Source organism: Pristiophorus japonicus, chromosome 21 (genome assembly GCF_044704955.1).
Source record: "Pristiophorus japonicus isolate sPriJap1 chromosome 21, sPriJap1.hap1, whole genome shotgun sequence".
NCBI lineage: Eukaryota > Metazoa > Chordata > Chondrichthyes > Pristiophoridae > Pristiophorus > Pristiophorus japonicus.
Window position 1 is genome coordinate 30,122,024 of NC_091997.1, and position 27,392 is coordinate 30,149,415.

At 43.1% G+C, this 27,392-nt stretch overlaps 1 protein-coding gene across 1 annotated transcript; it reads right to left on the reverse strand.

Annotated features, from left to right (window-relative positions):
- Positions 1-21,432: 21,432 nt before the first annotated feature.
- Positions 21,433-23,661, reverse strand: LOC139233508 (SKI/DACH domain-containing protein 1-like). The gene has a single exon (XM_070863909.1). It carries the CDS (start codon positions 23,659-23,661, stop codon positions 21,433-21,435), a length of 2,229 nt encoding a protein of 742 aa, XP_070720010.1.
- Positions 23,662-27,392: the final 3,731 nt, after the last annotated feature.

A 27,392-nucleotide genomic window follows, 5' to 3' on the forward strand; every position in this document is an offset into this window, starting at 1 on the left:
GATTGGAATGATTGATCCGTATTCTGGAATGTTCTAATTCATTAAAGACGTTCAGGAATGCTTCAGTTATTCCAATAGTCCAAAGCTTCAAAACCACTATTTTGGAAAAGGTTTGCAGTGGGAATAAAGAGAGATAACCGGTTTAGTTAGATGGGAATCCAGCCGTTCAAATTGAGTTTTTTTTCACTCGAAAAAAATGCTCGGTGCAACTTGTGGAAAATTCATTAATGGCTGGAAAGCTGCGAATGTCTGGTTTAACATTCATTAGAATGACATGGGGAATTCACAGCACAGAAACAGGCCATTCGGCCCAACTACTCTATGCTGGTGTTTCTGCTCCCCAGGAACCAGTGAATTTTGTGACCATGAGCTCCATGCATTCTCTCCAAGGGCTAGGATACCTTTTTTTGTAAATGCAATATCTCCGTTTACGGACCATTTCCTCATATTATTTTTTTGTGGGGTTGTATGCACACATGCGATAAGCAAAAGAAATGTAAATACAGCATCGACTGCCACTCGGACGAGGGGATTATTCTAAACAATGCTCCTTTACTTCACGCCAAAGGCAGCCAGGCCAATTAGATGCAGAAAGGACACATACTTATTCCTGTAAGCATGTCCGTCCATCTCTGAAATGAAATGAAGTTGGATACAGAGCTTCCATCTGTACAGAGCTGTGACAACGGGGATTCCACAGAAAACCTTTCTTCGGTGTTGGAGATATTAAAATGTAACATTAGAAAGTAATTTATATTTAAGACTGTATTTCACCAGTCGCTTGGGGAGTTGGGTGTAATCTATTTCAGCCTCACAATCCCCATGAGATTTCTGCGTTCCTCTAATTCTGCCCTTTTGGGCATCCCTGATTATAATCGCTCAACTATTAGTGGCTGTGCCTTCAGCTGCCTGGACCCTAAGCTCTGGAACTCCATCGCTAAACCTCTCTGTCTCTCTACCGCTGTCTCCTCCTTTAAGACGCTCCTTAAAACCTATCTCTTTGACCAAGCTTTTGGTCTCCTGCCCTAATTTCTTCTTATGTGGCTCGGTGTCAAATGTATCTGTTTTGTCTTTTAACACTCCTGTGAAGCACCTTGGGACGTTTTACTACGTTAAAGGCGCTGTATAAATACAAGTTATTGTTGTAGCACCAGTGGGAAATGGATTGTGTCAATAAATCTATTTAAAAAAAATCTTGTTTGTTTTTACAGGAACATTTACAGGAACTTAGTCACAAAGATTGGGCTATACCTGGATAAGACATTGGCTGACTTGCACTCTTGTCAATCTCAGTATCGAGAAGGGTGCGAATTAAAGAGGCCACCGACACCTTTCAGAAGCAAGCGTCCCATGTGTTTGCACATTTCATGTGATCTACTTAATTTAAAGTGGTGGTTTTATCTGAATGTTACGACTGTCCACTAATGGGAAACCGCGATTACAATCGAATGCGGTGAGATTGTTGGCTCTGTCGCCGCGACTGCTTTTAAAACAGATTGTGTATTGGACTTTAACCGAATCGCTAAGGCAGAGCTGTAGAAGAACTAACATTGAGATTTCTGGATAGACTCAATTAGGAATTTAAGAGTGACTGGAAACCTCGTTACTTAACGTAGTAGGTTTTGCCACTGTAAAGCTCGTATTGTTTATTTCACTGCAATAAACAAGCTTAAGTTGAGAAAAAACATAAATTCTGCTATGTTTATTTTGCTCCAGTGCTTTCTAAATAGTTAGAACCAATTGGGAGTCACTACTTGAAGCAGGAATCAAAAGGCTATAATGTGTCACTATTCTGATTTCAGTAAGGCACTATGTCAATTCGTCTAGGTTCTAAAGTGCAGCCGGCTAACAATCTTTGTTTACCGATCATAAGGCAGTTAACTATCCGACCAATGGATTAAATGTTCATTTAAACTCTGCCCGGAAACAAGTATCTTTTGTTGAAGTGATGGGTAAAGTTTTGTCACAGAATATCACTGATCAGACAACGCTAAGAATGCGTGTTTGGATCAAATGTTTCTTTAAGCCAAGACGAAACAGTGGTGTACAGCAAAAACGGCTTCAAATTCGTAATCGATTCATGTGAGGGAGGTAAACCTTTAAGCGCTTTGCATCAGTCACACCGTTATCACAAAAACTCTTAACATTAAGCAGCACCGAGAAGGTAGAGTCGCTGGTGAAAGCAATTAAGTACTGGCGAGTTCAGGATCTGTCACACACAACAGGCTCCAGATAAATGAACAATATGTAGCAAATGGTACCATTTGAATAGGAATTTCAGATAAATGGGAGCGAGCAAGGAATAATACTCACTCCCATTTATATGAAACTCCTGGTCAAGGGATAATATTTAGGAATAATCCTGATGCCAGCACGTGTTCTCCCATTATTTTACTTCCATTGCCACAATGATTATTGTCAATCATCTTACCCACCATGACATTTTCTCGTTAAAGAATCATGTTATATACCGAATATTTTACTCGATTCGGTTACAGAGGGTGTACGCTTAAAACTCGAATTTTAGTTTTCAACAAAAAAAAGTATGAATTCTGATCCAACATAACGTGTATTTGACCAAAGTCTGCGTGTCCACATTCGGCTTCCCACATCTACAGACTTGGAAATAGGCACAATGAAATACTTACCCTACAAGGGTGTAATATGGAGCACCCGTTACAGATGAAAAACTCCAATGTTGCCCCGGTCACATCTGGTCTTTAAAAAAAATTTGGATCCTCGTGTCACGAATAGACAAGAGTTTTTTGGGGTTCGAGAATAATTTTCTAAAACTGGACTTCCAGAAAACTGAAGGTTTTTTTTTTAGTGATCGTCGGGTTAAACTGCTCCACCAACCTTGTCATACAGACAGATACATGTGAAAATGCTGCACTGTCTTTGGCTTGCAGTAACTGCGAGTGTTTTTCAGTGTTTCTGCACAAGGCATTGTGGTTTCGACGCAAATGTTTTCCTTTACACTTGGGCAGCATCGGTTTTATTTTATTCAGCTGCAGTGTGCGGCGTTTCTATCATATTGACATGAATTTGCAGCCACCTTGTGTGATCATCACATCGGGATAAAACAACCCACAGTAAATCATTTAAACATTTCCTCCTGACATTTGCAGATGTAAGAGTGGCGATGATTTACGAATACTTTGTGAAAACTATGCGGCTCTGGGCTAAATTCACAGAGCTGCTTATTGCTTCGCCTCGATGGAGTTTGAAATGATTCGACCAAAGCAAAACAAATTCACTCTGAACTTTGGATTCTTTCCCAAACGCTGCCGATGTGATATTTAATCAAACCGCAATTGGTTTGGCGGCAGAGATGCTCAGTGCGGATACCGGGAATGACGAAAGGCAGAAGGTTCTGTGTACAAAGCGCACAGGCAGGAGCGTGGGTTTCAGATATTTACAGCCACTCCACGGCCCAGCCACCAACTTTCTGGGCAGCCGCCTCCTGTTAAAAAAAAGTCTTAATTTTATTTCAATGCGGAAAGCCAACTTCGAAAACGCAGCGCCTGCAATTTTGCTGTGCGTTTCTGTTTGTGTTAAGAAATGCGCTGAGAGTTGATTGTAGAGAGAAGGGGGAAACCTTTTAACAAAAGACCATTCGACAGCGCGGCGATCGGCCGCTGGAAACATGGCGACCGCGGTGAGACACACAAAGACAGTGGGGCAGGGAGCGGGGAGCCGGCAGTCTGAAGCTGCAGCCTTAGAGAGTCTTTGTTCAGTTACACACCGATTGCAATGAATCCCCTCCCAACTCTCCCCAAATAAATCCAGTATCACCAAAATTGTCTCCCTCTCCCGTTGCAAAATTAAGGACACCCTGTGAATTTAGACAATAAAAATCAGCTAACGGGAGGGTGTGAGAAACCTTTTAGGCAGTTCGCCCGGAGTCGAGGATGACTTGCTACTGGTGAGAAACCAGTAATACTTTTGGGGGAATTGTCAGCCTCCACCGCTCGCTCACAAGCGCCGCTGAATCCCCAACTTCTCGACTAAAAGTTTTAGATTCCTGTTTCAATTTTGCATATTGGTTTATTTCACACCCGCCTCATCAGAGCTCCAAAGATCAACCTCTACAAGAGGCAGGAATATAAATATATCGCACACACAAACTGTGGGCAGTCACCGTGGGCAGGGAGTCGCAATCATTATTCCGCAAGGTTCGGATTTGAACACCCCGGTGAGCCAGATGGGTTTACACTTTACATTTAAAACGGGGGGGGGGGGGGGCGGTCAGATATCAGACCGCCTCCACTTAACTTCGGCCTGCTTATAATTTGCACCTTCGGTTCCTAATCGATAAGGAGCCACCGAACGCCCGAGTATCAGGTCCCAAGGAACCAGGTTGCAGCGGTGCAATTTACGCAGGCCAGCCACCACACAAAACAATCCGGATTAAATCATTGCGCAAAGCAAAGCCTCTCAACCTGTAAATCATCCGCACTGTACAAATACTCGGGCTATGAAAGCGCCAAGAGTTTGACGATCGTCTCTAGTTGTTGGTCATGTTGTTGGAGAATTTCCTGGAATAATTTGCAAGTTGTACAAAAACTCACAGGGATAATAGGGGGTGTTGAGGAAAACTATAAACCATGGCATTGTGTGCCTCTCTGAATTGGTCTCGACTGGGCAAGTAACTTCACAAATAATAGCAGCAGCACTTCAATCTCAGCCTCCTTAAATCGGGAGGTATGTTTTATATCTGCACACCTACTGCGCACATTCAAATAAAACTGTATTAGGAGAATGTAAGAAATATCCGCCAATGTGCTGATTACTGCAGGCCTTAATGCCTGTTAAAGGATCACACTGTCTGTACATCTCACTCTCTCTACAGAGACTCGCTCGTGTATAGAGTTACAAGTACAGAGAGGGTCTCGGCACCAGCGCCCTGGGTGCAGGGAATAGCCCAGGCTGTTCCGGGACAGGTTGACCAGGAGAATTTGTAATAAATGATGCTGTCACGGCGACGGGTCTGATCAAAAAAAAGAAAGGAACCGTTTCGAGCCCAGCTTTTTTCTTTTTCCTCCCAATGTGTTATCTATTTATTTTACTCCAAACACACAATAAACACAGCCACACGCACACAGTATACACACACGAATCCTCACTGCACACAAATCATCACAAAACACACCACACAATAACAGTATAGGCACAACCCATAGAGATAAGCATCGACACCCAAACATTTCAGACGTGTACATACACACACAGCGGCCTACAAACTCAGTGGATGCTTTGCTACTATATATATATAACCATAGAAATGTATGATTATATATACTAACAGAGCATATATGTAAAATATATATGTATTGCAATAAAGTGCAATCAAATTAACATTCATTTAAATTTAGAATCATAGAATGGTTACAGAACGGAAGCAGGCCATTTGGCCCGTCGAGCCCATGCCGACTCTCAGTTAGCCCCACTTCCCCACCTTTTCCTCGTAGACCTGTAATTCATTTCCTTTAATTACTTATCCAACTCCCTTTTGAAAGCCACGATTGAGTCTGCCTCCACCACCCTTTCAGGCAGCGCATTCCAGGTCCTAACCTCTTGCTGCGTAAAAAATATTTTCCTTACTTCACCTTTGGTTCTTTTGCCAATCACCTTAAATCTGTGTCCTCTGGTTCTCGACCCTCCCGCCAATGGGAACAGTTTCGCTCTATCTACTCTGTCCAGACCACTCATGATTTTGAACCTCGATCAAATCTCCTCTCACCCTTCTCTGCTCCAAGGAGAACAACCCCAGCTTCTCCAGTCGATCAACATAACTGAAGTCCCTCATCCCTGGAATCATGCTTGCAAATCTTTTCTGCACTTTCTCTAAGGCCTTCACATCCTTCCTAAATTGCGGTGCCTAGAATTGGACACAATACTCCAGTTGAGGCCGAACCAATGCTTTATACAAGTTCATCATAGTTTCCACATTTTTGTACTCTATACTTCTATTTATGAAGCCCAAGATCATGTGTGCCTTGTTAATCTGCCCTGTCACCTTCAACGATTCGTGCACATATACCCTCAGGTCTCTCCGTGGGTGCACCCCCTTTAGGATTGTACCATTTAGTTTATATGTCCTCTCCTCATACTTTCTACCAAAATGTATCACTTCACATTTTTGTGCATTAAATTTCATCTGCCCATTCCACCAGTCTGTCTACATCTTTCTGAAGTCTATCACTCTCCTCACTGTTCACTATACTTCCAAGTTTTGTGTCATCTGCCAATTTTGAAATTGTGCTCTGTACACCCACATCCAAGTCATTAATATATATCAAGAAAAGCAGTGGTTCTAGTACTGATCTCTGGGGAACACAACTGTATCAGTTCTAGGATGGAAGTTTATTTTGATAAGGTTGGACACATAAAGAAAAATAGCAAGACTTGCATTTATATAGCGCCTTTCATGACCACCGAATGTCCAAATGCAATTTGCAGCCAATGAATTACTTTTTGAAGTGTAGTACTTTTTGAAGTGTAGTCCACAGGATCAAGCTTGTTTCTCATGATTGAATAGCCTGTGCCAGTCAGTATCTGAACTCAGGTGATGAGTAAAAACTTACCAAGGTACGAGAGGGCTACAACAACTTGCATTTATATAGAAAGAAACGCTCGCGTTTTAGAGCGCCTTTCACGACCACCCCACGTCCCAAAGCACTTTACAGCTGATGAAGTACATTTGCAGTGACATCACTATTGTAATGTAAGAATCGCTGCAGCCAATTTGCGCGCAGCAAGCTCCCCCAAAAATCAATGTGACTAGATAATCTGTTTTTTTAATGTTGTGTGAGGGATAAATATTGGCCAGGAGACCAGGGATAACTCACCTGCTCTTCTTCAAAATAGTGCCGTGGGATCGTTTACGTCCACTTGAGAGAGCGGACCGAAAGACGGCACCTCCGACAGTGCGGCACTCCTCAGCATTGAAATGGAGTGCCAGCCTAGATTTTTGTGCTCAGGTTTCTGGAGTGGGGACTTGAACCCACAATCTTCTGACTCAGAGATGAGTGAGTGCTATCCACCTGGTCACTGACTGACACATCCATTGCTTGCAGGAAGCACCGTTAACGCTGCAACAACAAGTTTAAACAGAAATTGAGTTTTAAAAAACCCTCAGTATTTTGGCCCACGAGCCAAATTAGATGACAACTTTAAAAAAATAATGGTTGAGGTATGAATGAGCAGCAAGGTTGCGAACAAAGACTGACGAATTTCAACAAGTTGTGGAAGGAATACTCACTTAATGTGGGATGTGTGAGTCAGCCCTTTCCTTTCAGCTTTCCAGTGCAGCTGAAATTACAATTTGATTGGTGTCTAACATGAAAAGTTCTTGAAAGATAGCTGCGACATAGCCGGAGTGAAATTATGTCTGTGCTCAGGGGCAGGGGTTACAAGTCTAAATGGTGATTATATTGCAATTTACAAACTGCCCTAATTATTACGTAGATTGTCAGTTAAACAATCTGGAGGTGTGAAATCGCAATTAATTTCTCACCTGTAATGCGAAATCCGCGCTTTATAAACCAACATTTGTGCTATTACTGCATGAATTGAATTATCAGTGAGATCTGCGCCTTAGTTTCAGTCAGCCCCTCTTCGCCTCCGAACTCTCAAATATCTTTCCAACACTACCGCTGGAATTGTAGTGGCATTGCAATTCAAGAACTGCCTAGATTATAAACCCAGCTCTTCGGCAGCGGCGCTACATCGCACAGTGCTCTCTTGTGATATTCCCAACGGGACATAAAATAACGGGAGGGAATTACCGGGACCGTACAAATGTCAGGCCGACTTCTCAATTCCTATGCACCCGAAAGCAAATTAGTCAGGTGCTTGGGTGGCGTTGCAATCGCCTTGGCCTCCATTGCCTCACACAAAATGTTAAAAAAAATCACGCACTTGCACCTTTTCATAAAATGTTTTATGCAGTGCAGATTAATTTTAAATAATGCCCCTGTTTGTACTTTCGCTGATTCTAACTATTTATTTAATTTTGTTACGATATTTAATTATAATACTCACAAAGTTAATATATTGACGAACAGTTATTGGATTGCACAACATTTGAAAGTATGAGACATTCAGTTCTCGCGTTGCATTTTATTCAGATGCTGTTTTCGTTAGAAAGAAAGACTTGCATTTATATGGCGCCTTTCACGACCACCGGACGTCCCAAAGCGCTGTACAGTCAATGAAGTAATATTTTGAGTGTAGTCACTGTTGTAATGTGGGAAACGCTGCATGCAGCCAATATGCGCCCAGCAAGCTCCCACAAACAGCGATGTGATCATGACCAGATAATCTGTTTTTGTGATGTTGATTGAGGAATAACTATTGGCCAGGACACCGGGGATAACTCCCCTGCTCTTCTTCAAAACAGTGCAATGGGATCTTTTACGTCCACCTGAGAGGGCAGAGTGGGCCTTGGTTTAACGTCTCATCCGAAAGACGGCACCTCCGACATGTACAGCACTCCCTCAGCACTGCACTGGGAGTGTCAGCCTAGATTTATGTGCTGAAGTATCTAGAGTGGGATTTGAACCCACAACCTTCTGAATCAGAGGCGAGGGTGCTACCACTGGATATAGACTTGAAGGGGAGAAATATGCAGGGTTGTGGGGAAAGAGCAGGGGGAGTGGGACTAATTGGAGAGCTCTTTCACAGGCAGGCTGGGCCGAAAGGCCTCTGTAAAATTCTATGATTCTCTATTATCGATATCCATGACGTTTAAGAGCAGCTCCGTGTCTGAATTTCTCGCTGCTGTCGGCTGGAAATCGACAATTTATTTCTTAAGGGAAAGAAAAGGCAAACGCAGTTCCTTGAAAGTTACTATGTCTGGAATTAGAAATGGCGACACGGGTCAGACTCGATAAACAAACCAGTTTCTTTCAAAGTGCAGGTGGAACAAGTCACTCGATTTGGGCAAATGAAAATAGATAAAGACAAGATTTGTAATTTCTGACACCCCGTTGGGTAACACCTTTCCTTTATTGGACTAGAATGTTGATAATTACCCAATAAAGATTTTATATTTTTAGAAATGCAACATATTTGCTGAATTCTATAAAGTGTATGTCGTGAGTTACATACTCGGAATTAGACAGTGTCACCGATACAGATAAGTGCAAGCGCTTATTAAGTAGTCATTGGGTCTGATTTGCCATCGAAGTGCCACACAGAACTCTCATTATGTTATGTCTTATTCGTCTTTGCCTTGTGCTTCAGATATCTCGGTTTCAAGTGCCGTGTCCTTAATAATATTCCATCCTTAATTAGAGCAGTGCGTTTCTCAAGCCATATGACTCGCTCTCTCTCCCTCTTTCTCCTTTGTAACGAACAGCTTAAAGGTATTTAAACGAGGCAGTTGCAACTGGAGGAGGCTCTTTGGAGCCCAGCTGGGGGCTCCGAGTCGGGAGCTGCATTGGCAAATACAGCTGTGAACGCTGAGAGAAAGAGAGAGGCGCGGATAGACGCAGGCACAGAGGAGAGCGCGTGAAATAGAGCGGGGCACAGAGAGGCTGGGTGGCAAAAGAGGGCAGAGAGGGGAGGAGGGAAGTGTGGCGGCCAGAGAAAGAGGGGTGGGGGTGGGAACAGAGACAGGCAAAGAGAGAGAGAGGGAGGAGGGGTGAGATTCAGAATCAACACCCCCTGGGGGATAGTGGCTCCAAAATAAACAAGTAACCCAAAGATACGATCAGCTCATAAAAATGGAAATGAGACAGCGCGGCTCGCAAGCTGTGCTAGTCCTTCCAGTTAAAACACAGCCAGTCTGAAACAGTCTTTCCACCGAGGGGGGAAATTATCCGCCTTTACGGGCTATGATTTAGCTGTGATGAAGGGTAACCAAGGCACATGGGTGTTAACGCCAGATGATTATTCCCGCTTGCATGTTATCCAATTTCAATATATGCATGCATGTTTCACGTACAGTTATATAAAACACCCCAGATTGTTTGCTGTATTTCTCATTTCACGTCAGATTTGACTCAGTTCATATATATATAATTCATATTATATATATATATATAGTGATCCTGATCTAGCTCTCCCAAAGTTAGACAGCTGTTAGTGATAACCTGTAGTAAGTCACATGGGAGAGAAAGAGTAAGGTCGCAGCAATTAACAGTAATGGCTGATAACTTTTTTTTGCGCTGTCTAGCAGATTTGCTGCTATCCATCTGATGTGGTTTATAATTAAAGGTCCCGTCCGCCAATAGGATACTGAATAACGATTGAGAAATGTGAACTGCCATTTAAAAAAAACCATAATAATAATATCAAATATATCAACTAACATTAAAACATATATGTGTAGATCGAGCTGCAAAATTAGAGAGAAAAGCTTATACTTATGCGGCGCCTTAAGCGTTACATCTGTCAGAAGTGTCTCAAAATAATGAATTATTCTGCAGTTCAATGATGGTTGTCTATGGCAAGTGAGACATGGAGCAGTCCAGGTGTGAGGCTGCTGGGTTTCTACAATTGAACCATCAAGGAGTTGTATGGTCTGACGGTATTGATTTCACTCTGCTCCGCCTGAGGTAACCCAGCCAGTTCCAGTTATCAGCAGTTTTTTTGTGGTAACATTCAATAAAAGTTGTCAAAAAGAAATAACCATAAGACTCAGGAAGCTGCGCTTTCAGCCAGGGAGCAGTAACACAGAGGCCTGAAATGGAAAATAAACAGAGAAATGATCGAGAATGAAACTTAAGCAATAATAATAATACATGTATACATTTAGGTGTCAGCTGTGGCTCAGGGGGCAGCACACTCGTCGCTGTGTCAGAAGGCTGTGGTTTCAAATCCCACTCCAGGAACTTGAGCACAGAAATCCAGGCTGACACTCCCAGTGCAGTGCTGAGGGAGCGCCGCACTGTCGGCGTGCCGTCTTTCGGATGAGGCGTTAAACTGAGGCCCCGTCTGCTCTCTCAGGTGGCCGTAAAAGATCCCATGGCACTATTTCGAAGAAGAGCAGGGGAGTTATCCCTAGTGTCCTGGTCAATATTTATCCCTCAATCAACATAACAAAAAAAAACATGATCTGGTCATTATCACATTGCTGTTTGTGGGAGCTTGCTGTGCGCGAATTGGCTGCTGTGTTTCCCACATTACAGCAGTGACTACACTTCAAAAAGTGCTTCATCGGCTATAAAGCGCTTTCCGATAGTCATGAAAGGCGCTATATAAATGCAAGTCTTTCTTTCTATACACTTCTTTATCACTTCTAGGAAACATCCGAAAGCCTAGTGCAAGGTGACTTTTTTAATTGAGTAGTGGATACACAAAGTGTGCATATTAAATAACACTAGTGTTTCTCCCACAGTAACCGCCCAATAATCATAGTTTCATTAATATATTTGTGTTTCTTTAAAGTGCAATACAGATTTTTCCTTGTTGGAAAGCTCTGGAAATACAAACCATACCTTCCGCGTCCTGCAGTGGAGACGCCTTCGTGTGTTTAGCATGGTACTTCCGAAACATTTACTGTAACTGGCTTATTACTCCTATTCTCCACTCGTAAACCACTGCTAGCGGCTCAGAGGCACGAGCTAGACTTGTGGAAATTATCGTGCATTCAATGTTAATACACAGGTCGAAGAGGTGTAATTTGCTCCGCTTTTAAATTACTTCTAAGCGAACTACTGACTATAACTTGCCATTATTCGAATAAGAGAAACTATTGCCGTTTAAATGCAAGGCTATTTAATTCTAATGTAGAAGGAAAGAGAACGAAACCTAGGGAGATAGGAACAGAGACAATGAGAGCTCCACAGACACGAACTGTAAGAGACAGATGCAGAAAGGCGGTAACGTGGATAGGTAGCAGTCAGAGATAGAGAGACAAGAAAACAGAGAGATAGCAACAGAGAGACAGATCTACAGCAACATTCCTAGGAAATAACTTGTATTTATGGAGCGCTTTTAACGTCCTAAAGCGCTTCCCGAGATCGATTAGCAAACAAAATTTGGCACTGAACCACATAAGGAGACATTAGGACGGGGTAGACTTAGGTTTTGAGGAGCATTTAAAAGAAGCGAAGTAGAGAGGCGGTGAGAGTTAGGGGGAAATTCCAGAACTTAATGGTGGAATGGTAAGAACCAGGATGCACCGGAGGTAATAGTTGGATGAGTGCAGAGATCTCGGAGGGTTGGCGGGCTGGAGAAGGTTACAGGCAGCAGGAGATGGCAAAGGGTGACATACAAAGATAAACAGAAATAAAGACAGACATAAGATAGAAAGAGACAGGAACAGAGATAAGGGAACAAAAAGAGGCAGATACAGAGACAATGATAGACAAGGCAGAACACACACACGGTCAGAAACCTAGAGGTGAAGGTACAGAGTGGAGATGGACAGAGAGAGGCTTCCGATGAGCGAGAGTTCCTTTACAATATCTATATGAAGGGAAAAGTCCTTCTAGATATAATTGTTATTACATTTCTTGAACGTTTTATTCCAGTTCAGAGAGACTTTTACACGTGTTCACTGTGATTGTTTGACGCCTGTCCGATCAGCATGTGTTGCCTGGTTAGCGGGGGGTGGGGGGAGTTACTAAAACAGGGTCCCAACATTGCTTCAAGTTGCAAAACACGATTATCGATTTTCTTTATAAACACCTGACGCCACCGGCCTGTCTCTGCCTCTTTCGTTGAATGGAGCATCATGAAGGTGTCGGCAGTTGGACACAAACCTTTTGCCTCTGTGCGGCCTAAGTTGTCACCCGCCCACCACCTCATCTTAAACACAATTGAATTCCTAAGTCACATCTGGTTTTCTTCGACCCCCCCCCCCAAAAAAAAATATATAACGCAGCGTCACTGGCAGAGAGACAGCTGTAAAACACCCAAACAATCTCCTAAGCTAAGGGCTTCAACTATGGTTCCTTCTGGGAAACAATCACTCTGTTCGACTCCCATTGACTCCATTTGTTCCCTGCTATCTATCCCGTTTTTCCGCATACCGAACACTCCATATTACACATCTTACTGACGAGCACATCTCCATCTGTCATGTCTAATGTTTTCTAAATTAGATAAAGATATTTCCCCAATAAAACACACGAAACAAAATTGCTGCCAGAGATGGTTTTTATTTCACCCATGGGTTCTGCCTGCTGACTGCTAACACGGACTGCTACTCAATAATCCTTCACTGATTCTACCCAAAACATTACAAGAAATCGACCATTCACCTTGTAAAAAATCGGCATAATGTTTAGCTAAATCTGTTAATTGTTTAACTACATAACCATTCTTACATAACAGTATAACCCATGTAGAAAGGACAGATCGGTAAGTGAGAGATTATAGCTAAATAGAGATATATAGATAAATAAAGATAGATAAGTGGTAGATAGATTGAGATAGATAATAGATAGATATGTAGAGATAGATGGATAGATAAGCAGATAAACAGATATGCAGATAGATATATAGTCAGATAGCTAGCTAGGTCGATAGATAGATAGATAGATAGATAGATAGATAGATAGATAGATAGATAGATAGATAGATAGATAGATAGATAGATAGATAGATAGACAGAGAGAGAGGTAGAGAGATAGATAGATAAACAGGTAGATAAACAGATAGCTAGATTAACATGGATAGACGGATAGAGACAGATAGGTATGTAGATAGATAGATAGATAAATAGATAGATAGATAGATAGATAGATAGATAGATAGATAGATAGATAGATAGATAGATAGATAGATAGATAGATAGATAGATAGATAGATAGATAGATAGATAGATAGATAGATAGTGATGGATAGATAGATAGAGATAGATGATAGATAGATAAATAGATAAATACAGTGATAGTTAGATACATAGTGATGGATAGATATAGTGATGGATAGATAGATATAAATAGAAAGATAGTGATAGATAGACTTATAGATAGATCAATCGATAGATAGATAAATTGAAAGGTAGGTAGATGGGTAAATAAGTAAATAGATAGATAGGTAGATGGCTAGATAGATGATAGATGGATAGATAGATATATAGACAGCGATGGATAGATAGATAGGTAAATAGATAAATAGAGAGATAGATAGATATAGTGATAGATAGATAGATAGAGATAGATGATAGATAGATACAATGATAGATAGATAGATAGATAGATAGATAGATAGATAGATAGATAGATAGATAGATAGATAAATAGAAAGATAGTGATAGATAGACCTATAGATAGATCAATCGATAGATAGGTAGATAAATTGAAAGGTAGATAGATGGATAGATAGATATAGATAAAATGATAGGTAAATAGATGATAGATAGAGAGATGCAGACGAACGTTGATAGTAAAATAAAGAAACATATAATTCTGATTTTCTTTATGTGTTTAGAATATTATTAAATCCTAGCTTTGATACGCTGATCGGTTGAGAGAATATTAGCTAGTTAATGATTCACGTGTAGGAGCTAAATTTTCGCAATGTGGATGAAACTGTCAACCAGAATTTCAGCAAAAACTGGTGAATTTTCATTAAAATCCTAGTCAGCCTTCAGTCCCCAGTCTAACACTGGCTTTCACAGTCGACGAATGCATTGAGAGAGAAAAAAACTTTGCGGCAGAAAATAAAAGCAGTAATTTCAGTTGCTTTCAACTATGTTTAAAAACAAAAATCCTTGTGAACAAGGAGAGCTTATAGGACTTGTTGGTGATGTAATGGTTGATGTCCCAGATCCAGCGGCAGAAATTCCACCCACCCTTCTGTCTAGAACTGTAAAAATTGGTCAACCGCGTTTGCTCAGGAGGCACAGACTTTTTCTTCTTGCTAGATAACTGCACAAATGGAAAGATGTGATGGGGGAGCCCTTTGCATAAGCATTGTTTTTATGTGACATTTTTTGTTAAAGCAAGGAACAATTTTGAAACCTTTATATCAGCAACCTTCAGAAGGGCAAGTAACAGAAGACAATGGGAAATGTTGGTCCGATCATTCAGGTCATCCGAAATGCGGGTATTATTAGTTCAATTCAGCACTGCCTTTATTGCGTTACACTTGAATCTCTGGCAAACACAAAAGGTAATTAGTCAGTAGAATTTATGCTGGTGTTCGGGATAGAAGGAAACTTACTCTGGAATTAGTGTGCTTTTATCACCTGTACGTTTGTCAATGTTCCTTTTGGCCCACAATCTTTACCATCTGGTTAATAGATCATCGTTTTAAAACCATCCGGGTGAAGAACTTCTATTTTCAGCTGAAGCGAGTTGCACCAAACATACTGGTAGGCTCGAATTGTTTTGTTTTGTTTAAGACTTGCATTTATATAGCGTTTTTCACGACCATCCGACGTTTCAAAGCATTTTACAGCCAATGACATTTTTTTGGAGTGTAGTCAATGTGGGAAACGCGGCAGCCAAGTTGCGCACAGCAAGCTCCCACAAACAGCAACGTGATAATGACCAGATAATCTGTTTTAGTGATGTTGATTCAGAGACAAATATTGGCCCATAGCAACAACTTCCCTGCTGTTCTTCGAAATAGTGCCATGGGATATTTTACCTCCACCTGAGGGAACAGATTTAACGGTTCAACGTCTGATCCGAAAGACGGCACCTCCGACAGTGCAGCACTCCCTCAGTACAGTGCCAGCCTAGATTTTTGTGCTCCAACCCTTGGAGTGAGACTTGAACCCACGATCTTCTGACTCAGAGGCGAGTGTGCTACCCACTGAGCCACAGCTGACACTTATAAATTGTCAATGCATGACGGTTTCTGTGCAGCGTAACTTCACACCCTGAAATGTGAGACGAGGGAATTTTCCATTGGTTGCACTTCAGTGTTTTCGAATTCACTGGCGCACCTGGTCTCTGGTGAACAGATATAATAATAACAAACGGTATTAAATATCACAATTTCTAATGCCTATGAAAACCTGCCATTGAAAGACACTTGCCAAAATGATCTGGTCAGAAACACGCACACATACGTATCATCGCAAGTTCAGCTATTATTGACTGATTCCTAGTCTGATTCCTGGGCTGGGGGGTGGGGGGGATTATCCTATGAGGAGAGATTGAGTAGACTAGGCCTATATTCTCTAGAGTTTAGACGAATGAGAGGTGATCTCATTGAAGCACACAACATTCTTACAGGGCTTGACAGAGTAGATGCAGGGAGGATGTTTCCTCTGGCTGGGGAGTCTAGAACCGGGGTCACAGTCTCAGAATAAGGGGTCAGCCATTTAGGACTGAGATGAGGAGAAATTTGTTCACTCCGAGGGTGGTAAATCTTTGGAATTTCCTACCCAGAGGGCTGTGGAAGCTCAGTTGTGAGTATATTCAAGACAGCGATGGATATAATTTTGGATATTAAGGGAATCAAGGGATATGGAGACAGTTCAGGAAGGTGGAGCTGAGGTAGAAGATCAACCATGATCTCATTGAATGGCGGAGCAGCCTCGAGGGGCCGAATGGCCTACGCCTGCTCATGTTCGTTATGTTCTTATATTGTACATGGAATTTGAGGTTTCTCTCCCCCTTCCACCTAAGTAAGGTATTAGATGCTCTAAAAACCGTGGTGGATTTTTATTATGCTCCAGAGAATCCGAACTTCAACTCACACTGCACAATATCCTATATTGTTCCATTCAGGTTTGAGATATTGTACATTGTTCCAAGGTGCGGCTCTTTGATGTAACAATGCACACATTCTAACATGTAAGAAAGAGAATGTGACACATGACCTCGAATACAGAACAGGCGATGCTTACTCCAAGGGAAACTGCACAACAAACTTAACACATTTAATAAAAAAATAATGCATGAGGTTATCCGACGGTGTGAATCAACAACGAGCTCATTCCTACGTGTCTTTGTATTGCGGTGGTAAGTAAGGTGTTAAAAACAACAGTTACATTTATTGATTATTCCTATATAATATAAAATATAGGCTACAAGGATTGTAATAAAAAGCAGCATACCATGGCAACAAGACATTGTGAAGTTGTGGCTGGTTTCAATGAGATAGTCTGAACATGCGCATTACTGAAATAAACTTTTCTTTCTCATTACTGAGACTCAGTAGAACTCCCTGACACTGGTCCTGTCAAGGTTTGTGTCTATTTGACCCTTTAGAAAGTTGACTTCGATTACAATGCTTAGTGGTGAGCTACAGTAGTGGCAGGAGCTGGAAAGTAATTATAATAAAGGTGATCATATAAACACAGAATCCGAATTCCCTGCATTACAACAGTGACTACACTTGAAAAACAGTCCATTGGTTGCAAAAGCGCTTTGGAACGCCCTGAGGTCGTGAAATGCGCTATATAATTGCAAGTCTTTTTTAAAATCACACAACAACCAATATATGGCCAGTCGACAAGCTCTTCCTTACCCGCTCCCCCTCTGCCACCCCACATCACGTTGAAATGAGGTTTCATTCCACCTTCGAGTACTGTGACTCATTCTATTCCCCCCCCCCCCTCACTCAATCGCCCTTCTTTCTACAATCCACAGGCTTAAAAAAAACAGGGTCCCTGGTACGTCTGATCTTTTTTAATCTTCTCAACCTGGGTGCCGTGCAAGCCCTGTCCCTTCCTCGAGGCTTCTCAATAAGGACCAAGTCAATACCTAACTTATCTACTGACCCACTAGGCCGAGCTAACACAAGCGGCTGCTGAACACAAGCCTCGCCGAGAAAGGCCTTTGAAATCACGATTCTGGCTTGAATTGATGTTGCTGTCAGGGGAGTGGGGGTGGGAGAGGGGGGAGTTGGTAACCTTTTGTGCTTCAAATTTAATAGAAAGCACTGTTTCTGGTTTAAACATTAGTTGGTGAATACAGAGTCCAATCTACCAATAGTCCAAGGGCTATGCGGTTCATATTGCTTCAAATCACAAATAATACCTGTTTGAAATTATTAACAATAACAAGGAGGCTCAGCGAGGGTTCGCCGAGGAGTCTTTGAGTCGATATCTAATATCTGTCATAATATTAAACCCCAAATATTCCTATTTAATCTGCTTACATAATAAAATAAGTGCAGAAACTGATCCGAAATCGGCGCACTGGCCCCGACAACCCATGTGGCAGGAGAAATCGATCGGCCGGCCAGATCCCAGTGATCCTGTTACTATTGATCAAAGCTGGGGTGTAAATCGAGGGCTCTCCGTAACAACCTCACAGCGGTACAACACTTTCTCCCTTTTAAGAATGGCTATGCAAGGATTAATCGGCATGCTCCTGTAGATTTAGAACCACATTAAAAATGTGGCAGGCCAAATGCAAAATCCCGTGCGTCGCCTTGCATCTTTGCAATGGCCAGTGGCGCCATGCGATTTCAGTTTGGGACTCAAGAATTGTGTCCAAACAAGTGGACCAAGGCTGCAAATACACAATGGAAAGTGCTAAGCTGGGCAAATTGAGAAATCGATAGGAATGAAGTGGTTTCAGACATTGAACCCCTCGGGGGCGGGTCAGAAATAAACCATCAGGAAGAGGTCGTGAGAGTGTTTTGGTACAGCATTGTTCTATCTCTATCTCTACCTATCTATCTATCTATCTATCTATCTATCTATCTATCTATCTATCTATCTACATATCTATCTGTCTCTATCCGTCTATCTATCTATCTATCTATCTATCTATCTAACAAGCACATATTTTTATATATAATGCATATACATACAATACACACAGCACAGGGTGAAATTAGTGCGCCTATGTTTTATATCAGTGTGTTTACGCTCTCTGACTAATTCATGCCTCTTTTTATTTCATTTTGCATTTACCAGTTCCCGACTCAGGGCCCAGGCCTTTCTGTGTGCACCCGATACTATCGGCAGACACCTTAAAACGGTTGCAACGACGTGAACAGAAATAGAATTACAATTAAAGCTAGCCTGGAACTTCGGCGCGACTCAGCGGCTGTGTGCAAAACTGGGAATGCGGTTTGAAGGAGCACTACCAATTCTGGAGTCGTCTGCTTTCTAACGGCGGATGGCCGAATTATTTCAAGACTTTTAATTGTAGGACCCGAAAACTGACGGGGGGTGGAGGTTGCCTCTCTCACAGAAACTATATACACTCCATGCAATTAGAAGCATTTTCTTTTTGCAAGTGGGATATTAACTTCTGGTCGAAGATGAGAGAGTCTGGCAGAAAACACTCTTGATTGGAACCAGTTCCTTTCTGGACAGCTGGCGGTGGTGGTGAGCGAGGAGAGTTGGAGCCTGTGTCAGTCCCTCGAGTTCCGATTACAACTTCCCCTGAAAGTGACCCGTTTCACCCACTCGGATTCCCTTTGATTGTGCAAAAACGCTCAGTCCTATGTCCGAGTGGATTTAATTTTTTACACACGGCGTTTTAAAAGCACGGGCTGGCGATACGTTGCTGTCTGTGTTAGGTTGGTCTTTGTTGTAACAATGACTGTTTTTTTTTGTTTCAAGTTTTAAAGTGTAGACTAGCCGGATCCCTCCAGGCGTTCATATAGTACAACCACCACCCATCCTCCTCCTCTCCGACCACAACAGCACTCTCTCTCTCTCTCTCTCTTTCTCGCTTTCTCTCTCTCTCTCTAGATTTCACTCTCTGCCATCTATCATTAGGGTTCCGTGACACTAAACGCGAATCTATGGGACATTTTAACCTTTTTGTCCGCTGCCCGCATCGCTCCCATGACATGTAGTAGTTCCCCTGACCCGAAGCCTGAGCGTAACTGCAACTGTGTTATATCTCAACTCCTCCACTCCGGAGCCTGTATATGTAAATATACGACCACCATCTTGGCAGAAAATGCAATTGGCCGGGTTTTTTTGTGTTTTGCGTGCGGGGGGTGGTCGCTAGAAGGAGCGGGGCGGGGGGAGGGTGCGGTTGGTGTTGTTGGCAGAACAGATTTTAAAACCTTATGAGAGATGTTCAGGCCCTCTCACATCTACTTCAATTCAATGTGTTTTGCATCATGCTAATTCGAAACTGGTGCTGGAGCGGATCTACCTCGTGCCATTACTGTGAGCTGAAACACAAGTGTAAATAATCATTTTAAACATGCAACGCCACGCTTTTCCCCCGCCGATTCTCCAGTGAAAAATAAGCACCATTTAAACTCTTAACGCCGGGAACACACGGGAACAAGGCCGTCCCCTTTGAAGCCAAACTCCTTCGCCGCAAACTGTCAGTTCAACAAAGGAGTAAAAGAGAAACTTACATGCCAAATTTTCCCTTTGTTGCCCTTAGAAGAAACCTTTATCAAATACTAAATAAATAAAACTTACAACAAATGAGGAATAAATTTTAATTTAAAAAAAAAGGAATTACAATCTCGTTTCAGCTCAAAAATCAGTCTTTTTTTCTGCTGAAAGAAACTATTGATTGGAACATTACGTGGGTTTTTGATCAGCAAGGCATGCCCTGGTGCATTAACCTCTCTTCCTCCAGAGTTCAACTGATTTGCATCTAAACGGAAGGTTACTGTGTTTCCCCTGCAAATTATACATCCGATTATTAAGCAGGAAGACAGAAGCAAGACACAGGGTCTAGGATATTTACTCATTGGTCCGTATACAGAGTCAAATAAAGGTACCCCACCCTTTAACTCTTTCCCCCTTCGCCTTCACTGAGACTTCAGCTCAACTGTGTTTTAAATTAAATCTGACAATAGCCTATCAATACAACTGAACTTTGAGAGAAAAAAACCCTTTAAAAAAAAGAACTGCATTATAATTTTGAGAGAACTCCCCACCCATTATAAAAGATGACAGCGGATTTCCCGTGTCCTGTCACCACTATTTCTGACTACTTTTAGTTAAAGCTTTTTGAACACAATGAAGGATCTGAGACAAGTTAAAAGAGATTGTTCTGATAGGATTGTCTGATGTTTTTTTTTTAAAAAATCCCTACTATCTAGACACAACAACAACAAAACGCACATCTCATTCATTCCCATCCGGACACCACATTGCGTTCTGATTATTGCGAGGGTTTACTTGAAGTTTGTTCCATCGTCTGGATGCATTGTCTGAAAATGCGCTCGATTGATAGGCTGTTAAATCACAAAGTGACACTCCCATGTATATCGGTCGATTGCACATCGAAAATAAATAGTGCAAAGCTACATATAGGTCTGTACAGCTCTGAGATTTGGATTCTGTTACCCCGTCATTATTATACACACCAGTCTTCATATAGAATCTTACATTTAAGTCTTGTAGCTAGCTAACTGTGAGAACTTTTTGGTGGAAGTGTGGCAGTGCTTTGTACTGAGGGCTGAAATGATCAAAATAACATTTTTAATCATTGTTGTAAACTATATTTTCTGATTTGGGTGTTAGGAGATGTGATTGGAATACTGTCAGGGATCATTTCCACAGTCGGTCTCCCCTGCAGAAACTTATCCACTGCCCAAATGTGTGTTCAAAACCAACCCATAGCCTGATGCCGGTTAAAGGTTGAAGCTCCTGAATTTGTGGCTTGGTGGGAGCGGGATGGCGGTGCCCCCGATCTGCCATCTCCACATCGGGTGGGCTTTCTGCAGCGAGCAAGAGGGGTCGGAGCCAAATGAATAGGCAGGACACAGATCGCCATCGTCACCCAGCACCAGTGAAGGCGGCGAGGGGAAATTGCCCAGCAGACTGAAAGCTCTCTTCACCGGCGTTGCCAATCCGCAAGTGACACGTTTGCACTTGGCAGGGTCTTTCAGGAAATTCGCCCCTGTGCCGGTCGCGGTTACCCAGGGTGGCGGAATCCTGCCGGCCGAATTTCCGGGGCATCTTTTCGAGGCACGCTGTTTCCCCGGCTGCCCGCGGCGGGGACAGACCGTTTTCTGTTTTGTACCATTCTCCCGGCCATCCATAGCAGAAGCCTTGCTTTGTAAAGTGCTGTGGTTTTGTACTCCTTTCGAGGTAGAATGTTTGGGCTGATGGACGGAGCCGGCAGGCTCCCTCGCCGATTGCACCACCCCTCCGATCTCATCCAAGTGCAGCCCCGAGCCCAGTTTCTCTCTCCGCCGCTTCCTGCGGGGGTTCTGGTTCCGCGGCCCCTCGGCCCCTCGGGCGGTGCCAACGCCTGTTGGGCAGCTGGGACTGAAGACACCCGCGGCGCTCTGCGCTGCTCCGAGATGATGGCCAGTCCTGCCTGTGACTGGAGTGCGCTCGGTCCAAGCAGAGCCCCCGAAAGGCTGCTTATTCCTCCCCTCCAGTTGGCCATTGAGATCCAGTGAAGTGGCTCTGTGCGCCCCATTGGTTTGCACAGAGTCCTTGCTGGGGCACAGCGCAGCAGATGCATTTGAAAGCAGCTCATCCCTTTGTTGTGAACAGGGCGAGTTATCCTTAAGGCGGCTTGAAGGGGCTCCTTGCTTTGCCAAGTTGTCAAGCGGCGCCTGTCCGCGATTTTCCGGCGCTGCTACCGCCTCGGCTGAAGGAGCCGGGGGTTTGAGGCCGTCGGGGGCCGGGGTGCAGGGGTGCTGGGCGCAACGCGAACCAATTGAAGCGCCCGGCTCCGGCGGGCGGAAGAACGGGCGCGACTGGGGCGCCTGGCGGTCCCCCGGGGCGGCGGAGCTCTTGCAGCAGAGGCTGGGCAAAGTGGCTCTCCTGAAGCGGGTGCTGTGCAGCGAGACGCCGCTCACCGCCGAGCTGGAGTCAGAGGCAGTGGAGCTCCCCTCGTCGCTGCTGGAGCCGGAAAACACCGACTCTCCCTCCTCGTCTTCGTCCGTCGACCCGAAATCCGAGTCGTTGTCCGCATCCAGACTGCAATCCGAATCGCTAGAGCATCCCAGAGAGGCACTCTGGCTGGTTTGCGCGCAGCGAGTTTCGCTCAAAGCCTTTATATCTGCAGCTAGGACCATCCTTTTCACCGAGTCGAACGCCGAGGGTGTTAAGGACGAATTATAGTTCCCGATAAATCCACTTCCCAGATTTTTGCTCTGGCTGCAACAGGAATATTTCGCCTTGAAGTGAACGGGACCGCCGCCTCCGTTCAGCCTGACGGCAATGGCGGGTTGGTAGACGCGGGGAAAGCGGCAGACCACTTCCTGGTAAAACGCGTCCTGCTCGCGGTACACCGGACAGAAACCGGATTTTCCCACATTTTCATAGTTTGGGAAGCCTCTGGCGCTGGGATCGGTCACTGGGCGGCAGCTGCGCCCGTCCGGGACGCCAGCGTTTTGGGTTAATTCGCCCGCAGTGGGTCGTGTCTCCTCGCAGCCAGGATCCCGGGTCCGCAGCAACACCGTCCTTTCCCTGCACAGAGCGGAGAGGTAGCCGTGCCCCGTGGGGCTAGGGAGCTGCCCCCTCTCCCTCACCTTCACCTTGATTTTCTTCTTGCCCGGCTCTGGCGCTTTGTAAACCGTGTACAGTGCCTCCAGGTCCTCTTTGGAAATAAGCGAGCATTTGACAGCTCGGGTCGGCACCGAGTTCATGGCTTTGAGAGTCCGCAATTCCCGCAGGTCGCAGCGGCGCCTCTTGATCTTCAGGTGCTCCATTCTCTTATGGATCGTGGTCCTGGGGACGTGTTTGAATAGATCCGCCAGGACCTGAGACAAGGCGAACATTTGCTTGCCATTAATCCGCAGGTAACCCAGTTTAACCCCGTCCATCTCGAGGTGGCCGAATTGAGATCCTTCCAGGGCGACATTCGAGATATAATCCACGCATCTTGGAATAATCCCAACCATTGTGTTCGCCATCCAAAAACAGAAAGGGGATTTCTCTGGGCCATTAATTAATTTTTGTAAAAAATTAAATGGCACAAGTAAGCGATGCAAAGATTAATATGAGCAATTTGTTTGCATGTTTTCAGCATTTCATTGCAGTAGTTTTGGTGAATGCATAATTGTTTTTGTTGTTGAAAAAGCATCGGTTAAACGCGATGCTTAAGATGGTCTTGGCAACTCCAACCCTGCTTCCTTCCTCCCTTCCTTCCTAGAGAAAAGTTCACAGTATAGCACACTTGTCGAGAGACAGTCCACCAAATAATTTCCCTCGACTCAAAGCTGATTGGATACCTTCTACATGTGATGCAATAAAAGCTGATATTCTCTCCCCCCCCGCCCCCCCCCTCCAACCCCACCCCCCGAAACACTCATAACCGCCCCAGCAGCGAGTACACATCACATTAAATATAACCCACATGCACTTCCGCTGCTAAACGCAGATTTCATTATGATTAGAGGTACAGGGAACCTTTGAACAGCCAATGTTTGCTGTGCAACATGTATATTTTGTGACTCCTTAATCTTAAAAAAACACGCGCAAAAATTCTTCTAGAATCGTAAATCCAGCCAATTACGGTTATAAATTTCAACAGCCCCTGATAAATTAATCACGCAATGTAAAGATTTATTAACATCGCTTGGTTTTTTGTGTGTGTGTGTGTGCACATCACTGAAGGTCGCGATTTGTGAATTCGCATTTTGCAGGATGTAAGACTTACAATGTCAGGAATAGGCAAATTGGCGTTGCGGTTCAAGGTGCAATTTTCTTTAAAAATTCCTTTATAAATAGAATTAAAGGCTTAATCAAGACGATCGCAGCACCTTTCTCCCCCGACCCCAATCTCAGAAATGTTGCAACTTATTACACGCCCGAAAGCGAAGGAGACATTTTCCTTTCGTGTTTGAAGATGGATTGCCAGCCGGTGCTCTTTGTGCTCAAACTTTCTTCTATTGCTATGACGTATTTCATTTGGCCAAAAAAATCAAAGTGGAACTCAGATCACGTTGTGTTTTAGTAATGTAATGAATAATTATCAAACGTCCCCTGGAACCACGTGTTGTGTTCGGGGTTGATCCATTGTTTAAATGAGACCACCTGGACAATACGTTCGAGGAAATCAAACCGTATTCCACATTTTCCAGTGCACATGTGCAACTGCTTGCAAATCCGAATGCGGCAAAACATCATTTCACCTACAATAACACATGGGCCCAAATCATCGCTTTACGTGGTAGTTTGAGTAATCCATAGCGTTCCTATCATACAAATAAAAATACCTGGATTTATTAAACCACAGCTTAATTCAAATTGCTCGTTAAAGTGTGAGTTAGCATTGGCGACAAAGCCGTTTACTAACAGCCCTGATATGCATCCTCACGCCTGCTAAAGTGGCTGAAATTTATCTTTCCACGCCATTGCATTTGCAACTTAAATGCCATAGATGTCCTGCCCTGTATAAAATTATATATAAATTATACAGTCAAATGCGCCGCACACAAATCTCAAGTTAGCAAGGCTTACTAAAATTGAGCTGGATATTCTAACCATCAGCGTCACTGTAACAAATACAGGGTGGTGCCAAAATTTCCGATTGAAAGCCCGGTGTGAGCACAGTTATAAACTAGTATTATGTTAGATAATGAGTTCACAAAATATAACCCATCATTGGGATCAGAATTCAGAGTATATTTCCCTTGCTAATGCGGCCGCGAAGCACTATAAAGTTGGACTGATTATTCCCCCCCCCCCGTTTTCTTTATTCGCTTTCTGCTCCAAGCGTGGCCCAAGGCTGAACATCTTCACTTTATTGATCCCGTCTTTGCAATGTTAACATTAATGCAGCCTTTAAAACTGAGGCGGAACCCGAGAGGTTACACGTTAGTTAAAATACAAAACTAAAATAAGTGTGTATTATATTACTTTTGGGGACATTCAATTTCTTAATCCGGCCAACAGTTGCTTTTATCCGACTCATCCGCACACAAGCTCGAGTTGGGAAGGTTACAAACATTCACTTTTAAATATGCCAATAATATATGTTTCTAAAGCCTTTTACGATTACATTTGAGACCAGAAAGTCTTGGAGACGTTTAGTGACCCAGATTTTTATTAGTCACACAAAAAAATTGATGTCAGTCTTAATCAAAGAAACTATTTTTACAAGACACCCAGGGAACAGACCGTGTTTCCTCTCTCTCTGTCTCACACACACAGCATGTTTGTTTTACAGAGCAGGAAGTCGGGTTTACCTCGCTGTATCTTTTCCAACATTTGCTATCACGCGCCAAGGAATCAGCTGAGTGTTAGTCGGGTGAAAATATTTTCTGCATCGGAAGGCTGATTATTTTGAGTTAATGTGTCGGTTTTAAACGGGGGCGATTGCTGCATGCGTCTCTCTGCATGACTCTGCGCTTGCAGTTCAAATACGGGGCTAGGGGGGTGGGGGGGGGGGGGATATTCTATTAAATACGTGCAATTTGGCTTTACATTTCGCTTCGACCTCTCTCTTCCCCTGGCGGGGTTTAATTTTTGATCGCCTCACCCTGAGCCGTCAGGTTCAAACGGTCGCCTTAACTTTTAAAATGTTGATTCTAAAGTGATCGATCCTAGCCTTATCGGGAAGTGAAGGCGGGGGGGAGGGGGGATTATCCAATCTAGTTCAGTGACTTGAGCAAATATGCCGTGTCACAGCCGGAGGTCAGTCAGGCAGACACTGAGCAGGTCTGAGATGTATTTTCGACTTCTGGGTTTTCAACTCTGCTCCACACAGGCAGGGCATTGGGACACGGTAAATCGGAGTCCCTGCTTGCTAACACAACTGATCAACAACGTGTTAGTCGGTGAGTTAGCTCGAAGCCCAGGCAACTAAACGTAGTGCTGTGTGTGTATGTGTCTTTATATGTATGTGCATATGTTTATATATGAGTGTGGCTACGTGTGTGTGTGCATTTATATATATATGCGCGTGTATAGCTATGTGCGTGTATATATATATATATACATATATTCATGTGCGTATGTGTTTGTATACATAAATGTATGTGTGTATATGTGTGTGTGTGATGTTTGTATATACATATATATGTGTGTATATATGTACATATGTGTCTTTTGTATGCATGTTTATGCGTGTATATACGTGTGTATATGTGTTTATGTATATATATGTGTGTGTTTGTATATACGTGTTTGTGTATGTATGTTTGTTTGCATATACGTGTGTATGTGTGTATATATATGTTTTATATGTGTGTATTTGTGTTTATATATGTGTGTGTGTGTTTATATGTGTGTCTGTATACGTGTGTATGTGTGTGTATATGTATGTGTTTGTATATGTGCGTATTTGTGTATATATGTGTGTGTGTGTGTTTTATATAATGTGTGCATGTGTGTTTTTGCATATGTTTACGTGTGTATTTATGTGTGTGTATATATATGTGTGTATGTTTGTATATATGTTTACGTGTGTGTTTATGTGTGTGTATATATGTTTACATGTATATTTATGTGTGTGTATATATATATATGTGTGTGTGTTTATGTGTGTATATATATGTTTACGTGTGTGTTGGGGGGGGAGGCTGGGAAGATGAAAACCTTACAGATTCGGGGCACTCCACCTTTGACAAGTAATCGTGTTGTTTTCCGTATATCGAAAGCCGGCATCAGCCATTTTGTCAGAGAAGCT